Source organism: Aricia agestis, chromosome 1 (assembly GCF_905147365.1).
Source record: "Aricia agestis chromosome 1, ilAriAges1.1, whole genome shotgun sequence".
Lineage (NCBI taxonomy): Eukaryota > Metazoa > Arthropoda > Insecta > Lepidoptera > Lycaenidae > Aricia > Aricia agestis.
The window spans coordinates 18,617,670-18,631,854 of NC_056406.1; the positions used below are offsets into that span (position 1 = coordinate 18,617,670).

At 40.9% G+C, this 14,185-nt stretch overlaps 1 protein-coding gene across 7 annotated transcripts in view; it reads right to left on the reverse strand.

Annotated features, from left to right (window-relative positions):
* The window catches only part of LOC121733529 (tensin-2-like), a 119,118-nt gene that overhangs the window by 21,595 nt on the left and 83,338 nt on the right, over window positions 1–14,185 (reverse strand). For 5 of the 7 annotated variants that reach the window (XM_042123819.1, XM_042123801.1, XM_042123834.1 and 2 more), the window contains 7 exons: window positions 13,043–13,095; window positions 12,135–12,306; window positions 11,705–11,889; window positions 11,330–11,479; window positions 10,127–10,290; window positions 2,301–2,510; window positions 831–1,010 (listed from right to left, as the gene is read on the reverse strand). In XM_042123819.1, the coding sequence (XP_041979753.1) occupies window positions 831–1,010; window positions 2,301–2,510; window positions 10,127–10,290; window positions 11,330–11,479; window positions 11,705–11,889; window positions 12,135–12,306; window positions 13,043–13,095 (1,114 nt within the window). Of the gene's footprint in view, window positions 1–830; window positions 1,011–2,300; window positions 2,511–10,126; window positions 10,291–11,329; window positions 11,480–11,704; window positions 11,890–12,134; window positions 12,307–13,041; window positions 13,096–14,185 lie in introns of all 7 variants that reach the window. The other 2 variants (XM_042123810.1, XM_042123849.1) reach the window with 1 other exon arrangement.

The following is a 14,185-nucleotide window of genomic DNA, read 5'->3' on the forward strand; positions in this document are numbered from 1 at the left end:
TCAGATCACCACTTTTCTGAATATTTCCAAATTGGGATGATACCCTATATACCAAAAGAAAAATTTTGAAAATCGGTTAACAAACGGCGGAGTAATCGTTGAATATAAGAAAACGAACATAACACCTCCCCCATTTTGAAAGTCGGTTAAAATTGTAGCCTATGTGTTATTTATTTAATATTTTAATCAGCACATGAATTGAATAACAAAATTTTTTTCAAATTAATCGTAGCACCATCTGTCAGGACAAACTAAAATTGAAATAGAATAATATTGAATGCGATGATAGCGCCGTCCGCCGGATGTAATGTAAAACATTCCAAAATCAACAACTCCTTATAAATAAGAAATTAATTGAAAAAACATTTTCCAGTAGACCAAACTGTAAATCTAAACCATTCTCGAATCTCCACGAACACACACAAAAAATTTCATCAAAATTGGTCCAGTCGTTTAGGAGGAGTTCAGTCACATACACACGCACACAAGAAATATATATATTAAGATTAGCCTAAATGAATAGCAGTCATTGTTTTGCAAACTTAAAAGACGGTACACCAGCAGGACTAGCTGCAGACAGAATTAGGGCATAATATATACAAAGGGTTGCCCAAACACCTGCTTGGTAGCAGCAGAAGAGCCTCTCTTAAAATAAAATAATAAAGCTAAGAACAGGTGTTTCAGCCTTTGTATATGCCCAACACTGGCTAATGCACCAAACTATCAGATAAGTTGGTTCTGAGATAGATGAACCATCTAACATACACACCATGTATAATCACTATTTTGTTACACCCTGTATCATCTATGGACCTTATTTAACTACTCACCAGGGTCATCATCAGTGAGTGTAGACAGGGGTCTCAGGTGTTCCAGCGAGTCAGCTCGCGCCAGGGCGTCGGGGGCTGCCCGAAGCGGCGCGGCGGGGGTGGGCGCGGGCGCGGCGCCCCCCGACCCCTCGCCCCGCGCGAACACCAGCTCCACCGCACCGTCGGAAGGGAATGATGGATCTGGAAAGAACTGTCTTTGTAGCGAAACTTCTAGACAGCAATTGAATCACTTGTGTATGTCTCTTAATTAACAATAAAGAACTATCAGAGGACCTGATTCATAGGCAGATGGCAGACCTATGTAATTTGGTCGCGTTATGACAAACCCAGCCGAGGCCCGAGAGATCACGAGTCCCGTCGACCTATTGAATTGACATAATTCGACCAAAATATGCCTATGGGCAGTTGACGGACGTCATATTTTGGTCGCATAATAATTGATTCATAAATCAATTTCTTCGATGGTACATTTTTCACTATAAGTTATTTAATGTATTTAACTTTAGAAACTTAAATAAGTAATTGATGCTATATTATAACCAGTGACGGATTAAGACTACTTGATGCCCTAAGCAATCCATGCCTGTGTACCACCCCCCCCCATCCGTATGTCAACTAGAATCTGTCTTGAAGCTTTTACCACCTAAAAACATTAGTTCTTTTTTAGAAACTTTTTTTGGTGAGGTTTTTGGTGAAGTGAGAGTGGTGACACGTGATGCCCTAAGGACGGATGTTTTTTGTCCTTCTGGTGCCCCCTTAATTTGATTAAGGGTTATTCCGTCACTGATTACAACAATTGAAAGATTTGAAGTTACTAGTTACGATACAATTTATTATTATTTAATTAGAAATAAAGAAAAACTCTATAGTAAAAGGAATGTTAAAAGAATCATGAAAAATAAAAATGCATTTTAATTTACAGACGTGTAAAAGAGTGGGATGCAATTAGCTGATTTGAATTGAATGGTACAACCGAAAAACCGCTGTTGATCAGAAAAACTAGAGACCTGCTCAGGGCCCGATCTAAGGGGGGGCGAGCCGGGCATTTGCCCAGAGCGGCAAAAATGAGGGGCGGCGAAATTAACTTATTCCTATCTTCCAACCAAGCCATCCACCACTGAAGTTTGAGAATTTTACCAGCTAACCTACCTTAAGTTTGCTAGTGGAAATATTTGAGTATTTTACTTAAATGTTCCTCCCATTTTCCCCCAACAAATATGTTTCCTGTATATGTAAAGGGCGGCGAAAATGATCTTTGCCTGGAGCGGCCAAATGGCTAGATCGGGTCCTGGACCTGCTCAACTCTAAACTCATTGTAATCGGTTAGTATGCTGGTCAGACCACTCATTAAAAATTGTTGGTAGATATGGTTATGGGTTATATTCTCTTTTATATTGTGTTGTACGTATTCCTGCGGCATTATGTCTATTCCAATATCATTCAAATGAGCGTGTGCGTGCGTGGTGTTACCGTGCGCGGCGTGGTCTAGCTGCAGCTTGGTGAAGGACAGCGTGTGGTCGGCGACAGCGCACGTGTGGAACTGACAGGCAAACACGAGATGGCGGCGCGCGGACGCGTGCGCGTGCGCCGGGCGGCGGTACGCGCGTACCAGCACGTCGCCGCGCAGCGCCAGCCGCCCCACGCCCACCGTCCACCCGCCGCCGTTCACCATGTATAAACCTGCAAACGACATTCAATTAGGCGTCTTAAAATAAAGTAACATTTTCTAGAATCATAGACATAGGTTGCACGGTCAGTCTGGCATCGGTTCAGTAATCAGTCCAACAGAGTGATCCAGACTGCGGAGAGAACGATCGTGTAACCGTTTAATTGACGGACTTGTTCGGGGTTGGGATAGATAAACAAGAGATCAAGAAAGGATATTCCTGTATTGCATAGATCTATTACTATAACTAAAATGGGATATGAGATCGAGTCACGCGCTCGGTGAGATATCGTCGTGAACGGGATATGAGATCGAGCCACGCACTCGGTGAGATATCGTCGTGAACGGGATATGAGATCGAGCCACGCACTCGGTGAGATATCGTCGTGAACGGGATATGAGATCGAGCCACGCACTCGGTGAGATGTCGCGACGTGAACTAAACTTTATTACATTATTCAAAAGTAATAATTAATCAAAGATGCAGAGTTGCATTATTATCTAAGTTGCATAGTAGGTAATAAGGCAACACACGCTGTACGGGCGTTGACCCGTACATGCTCCCGGGGGAGAAAAAAGGGGTTAGTAGAGGTCTAAGATAATGAAAGATGAGGTTACAAGATGATAAACAATTTTGCTTATAACTAATTAATAAACTAGGGTTAGTATAACAAGTTGTACAAAGAAGTAGGTTTTAAAATTATACACAACTAGTTGAATTAAGGTCTCTAAGTGAGAAAACACGAAAGATCGGAGACGAACCCCTGTCCTGTTTATGCAAGCACTCACAAGATTTTACTTTAAGATCATTTGTCACAGATTTGCCCTTAACGCTAAGATCACTCACACTTACACTTTTCATTTTAGCTAATGATTGCCCATTTTCCCTAACCACACAACACTCACTTAACTCAGTTCCTTCGGGGGGCGTGGAGGAAGACGCTCTAGCCGGCTGCGCCTCTAGAGGTCTCGAAGACTCCTGACGCTGAAGCCTCTGCCGCCGTCTCCAGTACAGCACTACAGCAGCAAATACTAATCCAATGACCAAAACGTAGATGACGGTGTAATGATGCACGTCATGGTAGGATATTTTATCGCTTAACGGTTCACTCTTCTTTAGAGCATCAATACTTTTCTCAACAGAGTCGAACTGTCTTAAGATTTCAGAATTATTATTGGGATCAATCTCAGCGGGCAAATTGGTAAGAGAAATATTCAACATATGATTTATGGAAGGTATTTCGGGCGCGTCTATCCTGGCGCCAGTCATCATAGTGCTAGATAAAAGTTTGGTAGGATTGATCAAAAAGTCTTCTGTTTTTATCATGCAGTCTTCCCCAATGTTCAAAAGACCTGCGTTCGTTAATTTTGTTGCCGCACCTTGGCCTTCACAAAGAATTTTAAGATTGCATTCGTTGCAGCAAAAATAAAAATATCTGTTGATTGATTTTAATTCCTTCCAAACATTTTTACAATGATTTCTCACAGTTTTACATGTTCTTGTATTAGGGATGGTCTCGCAGAGGTTGTGATCATCCTTTAGGTGATAAATAGGATTTCTGATATGGCATAGGATCATTTCTGGATTTCGCCGTATGCAGGATTGAAGATCGTTCTCGGAGATTGTTACATATGAATCCTTTTTCAAATTAATAGCGGCAAACTCGGATATAATTTGTACATTTATCATGACGTTGTTTAGAGATCTCGGGACTGGAATGAGATTAAAAAGTTCATAGACGTCTCTTTCTATTAGGGGAATACGAATTTCTATGATGAGATATTTTGAGCTATACTTGGCTCTCACTTGTAATAAATTATAGAGATCTTTGAGATGGAGATTATCGACAGGGATCGCCAAATCCTTAGGAATTTGCGCTGAAATTACACTTAGTTCGTTTCTAAGCTGGCTCGGAGAGATTAAGTGAAAGTCCAGTTTCCCATTATAAATATTTGTCACCGTGTCCAAAATCGAGTCCTGTATTTTTCTAAGACTAAACATAAGATTTGTAGCAGTTATTGAGGACGTCAAAAAGTCTGTAACAAAACTCATATTTTGAACGTAGAGCTGTAGATTTACATAAGCCATTCTGACTTCATTTATCTTCTGATTAATAGATTTGTGATGTGCTCTCATAGTACTCTTCATTCTTTTCATGAGATTAAATTCAGCTTCCACCACTGAGGTTTGATTTTTCCAGAGATCAAACAAATGTTTGTCATTTTTTCTCATAAGATCGATGTCCTTTTCATATTTGTCAGCAAACCGCTGGTCAAGTACACCGAACAAGCTATTTGCAACGTAGCCTACTCCGTCTATTAAGCCTCGGCGCCGGCGCTTATGCGCGTTTCCAATTACAAATGATTCATTCATCATAATAATATTATTATAATGTTTTAATTCTTCGAGCTCGTGCCCGAGTTGTAATGTGATATCTTCGCACGGTGTCTTATGCTTTATTTCTATACATATTGTCTCGAGGTAATTAATGTATTTTTGAAGTGCCGACATACCTTCTTTATAGGGATAAATATCATAATAGACAATTAGTCGCCAGTCGTCTCGAATTATATGCATATTAGAGATTTTGTCAAAATAAATGCTATTATTGACTGGGGTAAAATTATAGGATGCTTGAGCTGAGGTTGTTAAGGACATCAAAAATAGTGTTAGAGATAAAGCTATTTTAGAAAATGATATACGATTAGACTTCTTTTTACTTGATTTTTCCTCTTTTAGTTCCTTGTCCGGTCGACTGGGATTTATTCGGGATGGAGGTAAGTCTCCCATCAGCTGATTTTTCAGTATGGGTTCGTTTTTACGACACTTGACGCACATTTTCAGCCGCTTCTTGGTAGCTCTTTTGCCATCTATAATGAGATCTTCGAGTTTTGACTGATGTGGGATGATGATGGGATGTTTAATATCAGGATTCAAATGCGAATGTTTCAGCCGTCCACTGACACGTAATATTCCGTCGGCGTCAAAAATAGGATTAAGATTTGAGATCTGGCCTTTATTGTATTTTAGAGATTCGCCGTTCTGAAGATGTGAGGTTTCCTTAGAAGAGCAACAGGAGTACTGTTGCACTTGTTTTATTAACATATTTGTTGCGCACTTGAGATCTTGCGATGTAAGGTAAGTTACGTTATTCTTTCGGTGTAAATATATGTCAATGAACTTGTAACCGTAGGCTATAACTCGTATAACTGTTCTCAGATTACTAAATTTATTTAATAATTGTTTAATTATAGAAGTATTGAAGTTTGTAGTGGCGATGTTTACTAACTCCTTTTTTCTGAGATCTTTCGTCGTGTCATAGGATACAACGACAGGATAATTTTCGGGATCGAAGGAAGGTATCCAGCTGGGTCCTTCCCACAAAAGAGAATGTTCAGCTAATTGAGCTGCTGCTAAACTACGGCTTGCGCAGCCAGCGGGGTAATTAGGCTGTTCATCCGAAGAGAGTTGTTTATGGGTCATCACAGCGAGAAAAGGTGCCGCCTTAGTCCCGTAGGCTAGAGTCGCTAGTTGGTATTCCTGTAGAGGTTGAGATCGATGACTTCTCCATAATATAACTTTCTGAAGGTTCTGATGATCGAGATATGGCCGTATATTACGAAACGTCTTCTCAACATCGCTGGTTAGAGCATAATTAAATTGCCGCCATTTTAGGATAAGGCTAAGGAGATCTTGTTGGATATTCGGCCCTCTATGCATGAGATCTTTGAGGCATAGTCCAGGTGTTGTAGCAGCTAGTGCATTAAAAACTACTCTAAGTTTTGTGCTTTGTGAGTCATCGTGAAGTACACAATGGTGTGATAGGTAGCAGCCTGGAGTTATGTCAGCGTCAGCCGCGACGGGGGTCGTATGTCCGAGTTCAATATACTCAGACATAAACAATTTATAATCATGAGCTAGGTCAGGTTTTCTAATTAATTTATTTTCAATTTGAAAGAATTGCGCTATAGCCTTTGTTTTCGATTCACCTAAGTTTTCCTGGAAATTATCTTTTAAGGGTAATTTTACTACGTAGCTGCCATCCTCGCGCCCTGAGGTTGAAGATTTGATATCGTTGATGCATTTTTGGTGTTCTTCAGATATCGATGAAAGGTCTTGAATATCCTCGATTTGGATGGATGGACGATGGATCTCGGAGATATTATTTAGGATGACGTTGCATTGAAAGGTTTTGCAGCTACCGCTCAAGATCCAGCCCAGCTGCGTTTGCTGAGCCATAGGTAGGGTACCTTGGGGTCGGCAGATGCCATCTAATAGTAAAAGAGAGTAGACATCAGCGCCAAATAGGATATCGACCGGCCGACTTTTATAAAATTCAGGATCAGCTAGGGTTATTTGATTAAGGGTTGACCAGTCGGGCTTAGTAAAAGTAGAACTCGGCAAGTTGTTTACCAAGCGCTTCATAACAAACACGTCGGTTTCAAAGGTAAAATCATTTATAAGTGACATGCACTTAATAGAGATCATGCCTTTACAAATATTCTCATTGTTCCCGACTCCTGAAATATAGCCGCTGCATTTTTTACGGGGTAATTTTAAGATCTGAGCAGCCCCTTCGGTAATGATTGAGGTTTGGGATCCTTGATCCAAAAGGACTCTCATTTTATGATAAGATTCATCAGCTGCTTGTACTTTAATAATTGCTGTGGCAAGTAATATTTCTGCAGGGTTATTGTCCGATAACTTCAAGTCTTGATCAGGCAATTTCGTAATCGTGGCTGTATACTTTGGCCCCGATCCGACGTCCGGCGTAGTATTCGCTGAGTTGTATGATTCGTGAAGTATGGTATTATGCGCCTTATTGCATTCTCTACATTTTAACTCGGAAAGGCATTTTCTAGTTCCATGATTATGTAAACAATTGACACAAAGGTTCAAATTATTAATAGCATTTTTGCGTTCAGAAGGTTGAATTTTTAATAACTCCGGACAATTATGAATGCGATGACTTGACGAAAAGCAAAAATTACACGTCTTGCGGCTATGATTTTCAGAATTCGACGATTGCATAAGATTAATTTTATTTGTAGAATAATTATTACTATAATTAAGTTTTAAGTTAGGGTTAAAATATTTATTATAAGATTTTTGGTCATTTATATGACCTTTAGATGACGTTGGAAATTGTTGAGTAGAAGGATAAGATCGAGATGAGGGTCCTTGACTGGAACTTTCTTGTTTCTTCCTTGAGGTTTCTAAGGACATGAATTTATTTTCTAAAAATTGTAAGAATTCTTCCAGTACAGGCAATTCTCTAGGCGATTTTAGGGAACCAATATAATCTTCATTGGTTGCAGGATCTAATTTTTCCGCTAAAATACACACTAGGAAAGGATCCCACGTAGAGACGTCGATGCCGAGATTTTTTATGGCATTCACGCTCTCGTTAGTTGTATCGTGGATGCGCTTGAGATGGTAGATAGATCTATGCTGACTCACAGGGATATTGAGGATATTATTGAGATGAGATGAAAAGATACGTCGCTTATTATCGTAGCGATGCGTGAGGATATTCCAGCATACGGGATAATTACTGGAACTGATTTGGAGATGCTGAATCAGCTTTTCAGGCTCGCCTTTCACCTTGCTCTTTAGGAACTGCATCTTCTGGGCGCAGGAAAGCGAAGGATTGCTGTGAATAGTCTCCGTGAAGAGATCCTTAAAGGAGACCCATTCAGTGTAGTTTCCTGCAAAAGTTGGGATTTCCATCTTCGGAGTAGATTTTTCTATATGCGCCACGGACCACATTTTTTGATTAATATCTCTTTTGAGATTTTTATAATATTTTTCGTAGGATGTGAATTGTTCTTCATATTGGGCGTTTGAGCCGTTGAGCTCATTGTCCAGCTCCCAGTGCAAGGAATCAATGGCAGACCAACGGTTTTTGAGGTTTACTAGGATATCTTCAAACTCCCATTTTTCCGTGATAAGATTGAGATCGATAGCTTGCGCTTCTCGTGAAAAGGCTCTAAAATTAGTAGCTTGCTTCCTCAGCAAGTCTTCTACATTGCTCGCGTCGGAGCTGACCTTCTGAGGTGGATTTGAGGATGAAAAGCCTGCAGGAGCAGTTGAAGGCGTGGTATGAAACGCAGGTGGTTTTAAAACCGGGGTTTGCGGCCTATCAATTTTAGGATTGTAGTTTTGAATAGCCGCTTTTATTTTATTATATTTAATTTTTAATTGATCGTACTGATTAGACGTAAAATACGCATGAGATTGATCACCGAAAGACAGCAAATTCATATGATTATTATGAAACTCTGTAAAGTATTGCTCTAAGTTATCTAACCGCCGACGAAGATAGTCGGGGGTTTTCCTATCTGCTCCATCCTTTTTAAAGTTGGAGTACAGTGAATCCACTGCATCGATGATTTGCTGCTGTGTCGCTAAGATGTCTTCCATCTTCGCCAGGATAATAAAAAAGGAAAGATCTTACTTGTGAGTTCAGCAAACCGCTAGCTCGTCGATTGCCCTTCCGCGGCACAGAGGTTACAGGATACACGGTGAGCTGGTAGCGCGCTGAGGATCCGGGAGCACCGGACCGCGAGATGATGGCACCGTCAGAACACCGGAGTCACACGGGATCAGAGTTCAGTGGCACCCTTCCAGGTACCGGGATTGCACGAGATCACGAGATAAACTGTTCTCCTAAGATACTGAGTTCGTACGCGAAACCACGAAGTGCACTCACAGGATAGTCAACTGGATACACTCGCGTAGGGTCCCGCTTTTTCGCTCGAAGGACCAATGTTCGGGGTTGGGATAGATAAACAAGAGATCAAGAAAGGATATTCCTGTATTGCATAGATCTATTACTATAACTAAAATGGGATATGAGATCGAGTCACGCGCTCGGTGAGATATCGTCGTGAACGGGATATGAGATCGAGCCACGCACTCGGTGAGATATCGTCGTGAACGGGATATGAGATCGAGCCACGCACTCGGTGAGATATCGTCGTGAACGGGATATGAGATCGAGCCACGCACTCGGTGAGATGTCGCGACGTGAACTAAACTTTATTACATTATTCAAAAGTAATAATTAATCAAAGATGCAGAGTTGCATTATTATCTAAGTTGCATAGTAGGTAATAAGGCAACACACGCTGTACGGGCGTTGACCCGTACAGGACTGATATATTTTTTATTCTATACTTTCCGGTCATCATTCTGGCGTCAGACTCAGACTGATGGACTGAATGACTGATGCCAGACTGAAAGTGAAACCGTACTCTTAGAAAGAGTCCCGACTGTGGGACTACTCTAAAGACATTACGACTAGACTACCATATTTTTATTATTTAGCATCGCATGGCTGTTATAATTCGCAGTAGGCACAGTAACAACGGCGAACATAACCTAGCTTAAGGGATTCAGTTTAACAGTTGGAGATCGAATGACAACTTGATCTAGAGGAACACTCTAGAGCCGTTGCTCTAGACTCCTCTACATCATGTGTGACCTCTACTACAAAGTGTTCCTCTACATCAAGTCGTCAGGCGCAGAGAACGAGCCACCAACGCTGACGTACGCCGTACGTTTACACACACAGCGTTTCCGCGGGTTAAGTTACACTTAACTTATATTACTTTAAAATAAATTTACCAGAAGTGTAGACGCAGGTGAAGTTCTCGTAGATCTTGAGGAAGGCGATGGTGGGGTTGGTGGGCGCGGCGAGCGAGCCGGCCACGCTGACGTGCGTCAGGTGCAGCGGCGCGGCGTTCACGCGGATCTGGCCCGCGAGGAGACCCGCGAACGTGTCTATGTATCTGAGAGCAGAAATCATGATGTTATTGTAACTAATAGTCTCAATGGGTCAGTAGAATTTTAAGTGGGACGTCGACCATAAGCCATTATTTTGGTATACGATGCGATTACATCAAAATAATCATGAAGCTACTCTGGGCTCTAAGACTTGTTATAGGAGAAAACTCAATTTTAGTTTTCTTTTCAGAAAAAATGTATCAACGTAACGCTTGCATAGTAATATTATAGTTATGTTCCTACAGATAAGTAGTAGGTAACTGTGTTTTAATTAAAATGATACCATCCGGCATCCACATTTGCAATGTCTACGTAATGTATCGGAGTCGGCACGTCGCCTATTAAGTGCGTATTAATAGTCAGGACCTGGTTGTGTCGGTTATCTCACCCACCTCACCTCATTAGGGCGCGTGCACGAGGAATACTGATCGGGACTACCGTGGTTTTTGCGATTTTACGCTTGTTTAAATAATTGCAGAAAATCATTTGAAAATACTCCAAGTTCAATTATGTACCTGTTGTTCGTTAGCAAGATTGCAATTTAATAGCAAATTATTAGTTTTTGTTAAACCTTAGTAAGCTATTATTAAAGCTAAGCATCGATGATGTAACCTAGTTATTACCTACATGACGTGTGTTTAATGACACAAGTAGGTTGTATAGGATATTAATTCCTATTCATATTATTAGTTTATTCCTACGGTCCGCGTCTACTTAACCACGATTGCGCTACGAAGCGACTAATTTCGTTCTATGCTTCATTCAGAATTTTTACATTAATTGTCTTTAAAGCATCATAAACGTTATTGGCTGTACTGTGTAATGTGGTTCATCACCAGATCAATTACAACTTTCGCATGGAGACTACAAGTAGCAAGACGCAAATCTGACACTAGATGGCGCCACTAGTATATTTGATCGAAACTCTTGCGATACAAAACCTGAATCGAAAACGAATAATAGAGGTTCTCGAATCGTTATTAGTGCACTAGTATGTGTAAAAGGATTATTGACTAATCTATTTATAAAAGAAAATAAATTAACCTCTTGTTGGAGGGCAGGTGGAAGCTGGGCACGCGGTCGTCGAGGTAGCGGCGCATGGCGTACCGGTCGAGCGCGTGCTCGGGCGCGCCGCAGATGGCGCTGTAGTGCATGTACGCCGCCACCAGCACGCCCAGGCGCTCGCGGTTGCCCCTGGAATACATAGTTTATTGTGAGATAAGTAGTAAGTCTTTAAAAAAATAAGAGTAAAAACTAAAATATGTTTATATCGCCTGGTAAAAGAATTATTATGTTTGGTATTTATTGTAATTCATAATAATATGGTAAATCATATTTAGTTTCTAAACCTAATGCATTTTTAAACAAATAATTTAACAAACTGTCATTGTATGAAACATTATTCACTTTGCAACGTACCATGCCAACAATACAGCGACATTCTTTGGATGCGCGGCGAGCCAGCTCTCAATGTGTTTGCAGGCCGCACAAAGGCGCTCCAGGGGCGGAGCCAGGTCGCCGGGCCACCCCAGACAATGCGCCCGCCCGAATACGCCGCGGGCCGTGCGCTCGCAGCCGCCTTCGCCGCCGCTCACCTCGAATACCTGCAAAAAAAACACACTGTGTTGACAAAGAGTATTGTGTTGAATTTTCCTGGGCGAAAATGGAAAAACTTTTCGCTAGTGCAGCTAATTGTAAGACGCTTGTTTGATTGGATTCAACTATTTTTTAGAATAGTAAATATTTTTGAAAATAACGGCCTAGCGAACGGTAGGTCGTAATTGGCTGTGGCAGGTGGCTAATACAGTATCAACAAAAAACATCTTGCGAGAAAATGACAGTTTCCCACCATGAAATGCTCGCCGTGCTTATTGTTCAGCATGTGAGCAGCCTGGGCCTCGGCCTGCGAGTCCCGCTCGGGCAGGTGCAGCGCCAGCATGCGCTCCGCCACGTAGCACAGGTCCAGCCGGGAGCCCTGCGACCCAGGAGCGTAGCTAACCGACCGCCCGCCATTCTGAAATACACGAAAACTATGGTAAATTTTGCTCTATTTATTTTTGCTTTTTAAGGTCAGAACTTAATTACTTATATTTTAATATTTTTGTTTATCGTATTTAAGAGGGAACATAATCCTTAATTACGAATATAGTTCAAAATACGAAATCAAGTAAGTATATTAAAAGTATCATCATTCATCAGTCAATGTCTAAACACAGGGTTGCAAAGATGCGTTTTGACCTTTATGGAGGTAATAGAAAACATCTATCATAACGTTAACTCTCACTCTGTTATCTGTTTGCGCATCTTGTTAAAAACATGTTTAGTGGTATTATCACAAGAATAATTCCAAAGAATCTCTCGCATTACGCTCGGCTCTTTTGACGAGCGTATACCGTATAGTCAAGTAAGGGCAGTAAATAGTACATTTTTGATTAGTTCCAGTGTGTTTATGGGCAAACAAAGTCGTAGGTGCAACATGCCGATGTGAAAGCGACATGCGGCGTAGGCGCATAGCCCATTGCGTTAGCCCAGCGCCCTAGCACCTAATCTGATCATGTTCTACTTACCCAAATTGTACATTCAACTTGTTCTCACTTAAATTGTTTATCAATACTAATATTTTGAATGCGAAAGTGTGTCGGCCTGTTTATATTACCGATTCATGCAGTCACTGAACCGATTGAATGTTTGTATGTGGTTACTGGGAGTCAGCAAAATGGAGCTATCCTCGTCTTTAAAAATTAAAATATACTTACATGTTCTCTGGCATAGATTGTTGTCGATGGGGCCGGCGCGCTTACAGCTCGTGTCTGAAACAATAAAATATTCGAATTAATATTTGAATATATTTTTATTTCAACCTATTTCATAAACCTTAGTATTAATAAAATCATAATATAATTCATCAGCGATTAAGATGTCTGCAACTCTACTCACTCGAGTATTCGAAAGTGGTTCGCACTTTGCACTCCTTGTGCAGTATCGACTGCGCGTGTGGGATGGACAACAAAAAAGGCTTGTAGGTTTGAATTATCTTATACTGAGTCACTGTTTAGGTTAGACATTTTTTTCTGCTTTCTACGTTTGCTCTATCTTCGTAGAGAATCGTAAAGACTAGATCATTTAAGGTATTTAATAAAAATATAATTATTTTCTTTTAATTTACCGGAAACTATTATGATTTGTTAATAGACTGACACATAAATTAACATTACAACCATAAACAGGCTTCATAACATTTTCCTTCGTAGCTCACGAAAGCACTTAGTGTGGTCAATTTATTTTCATTAGAAACGTTTCCCCGCTGATGAGCAGCGTGAGTATCTTGATCGCCACAATCAGCCCATGATCGATAGTGCCCACGGTGGGCGCGCCTAAGTGATTGCTGCAGCAAATACCCTCAACTAATTGACCCATTACCTTTATGATATTACATAAGATCTGCAATCTTGATCATCGTAATTTGCCATAAGATTTTATCTGTCTAATTTTTGATAACACGACCGTTAACACGAATAAGAGCGCCATCAGACGTGCGCGTTTCTGCGCGTGTTCTGCGTGGTTGTACTATAGCGTATGGGAAAATACGCGCTGCCACGCGCGGGCTCTGCGCGGGTTCAGCGCGTGCTACGCGCGTGTTAACGCTAATCGCTATAGTAGAACACGCGCAGAACACGCGCACGTCTGATCGCGCCCCAAGAACTAGTGGCATAGGAGTGGCTTGTCAATTATGAAATGCAGTAAGTTTAGAAAATGCAATTTGCAATTTTCACATAAAACTTTATAAAGAACCTGCCGATAAAATAATCCACGAGTAAAAGCTTTTAGATGACAAGTAATTTTGTCTCTATCAAGATCTTAACAGGTACTCTACGTATTATTCCGCAGAAACCTTTTAAT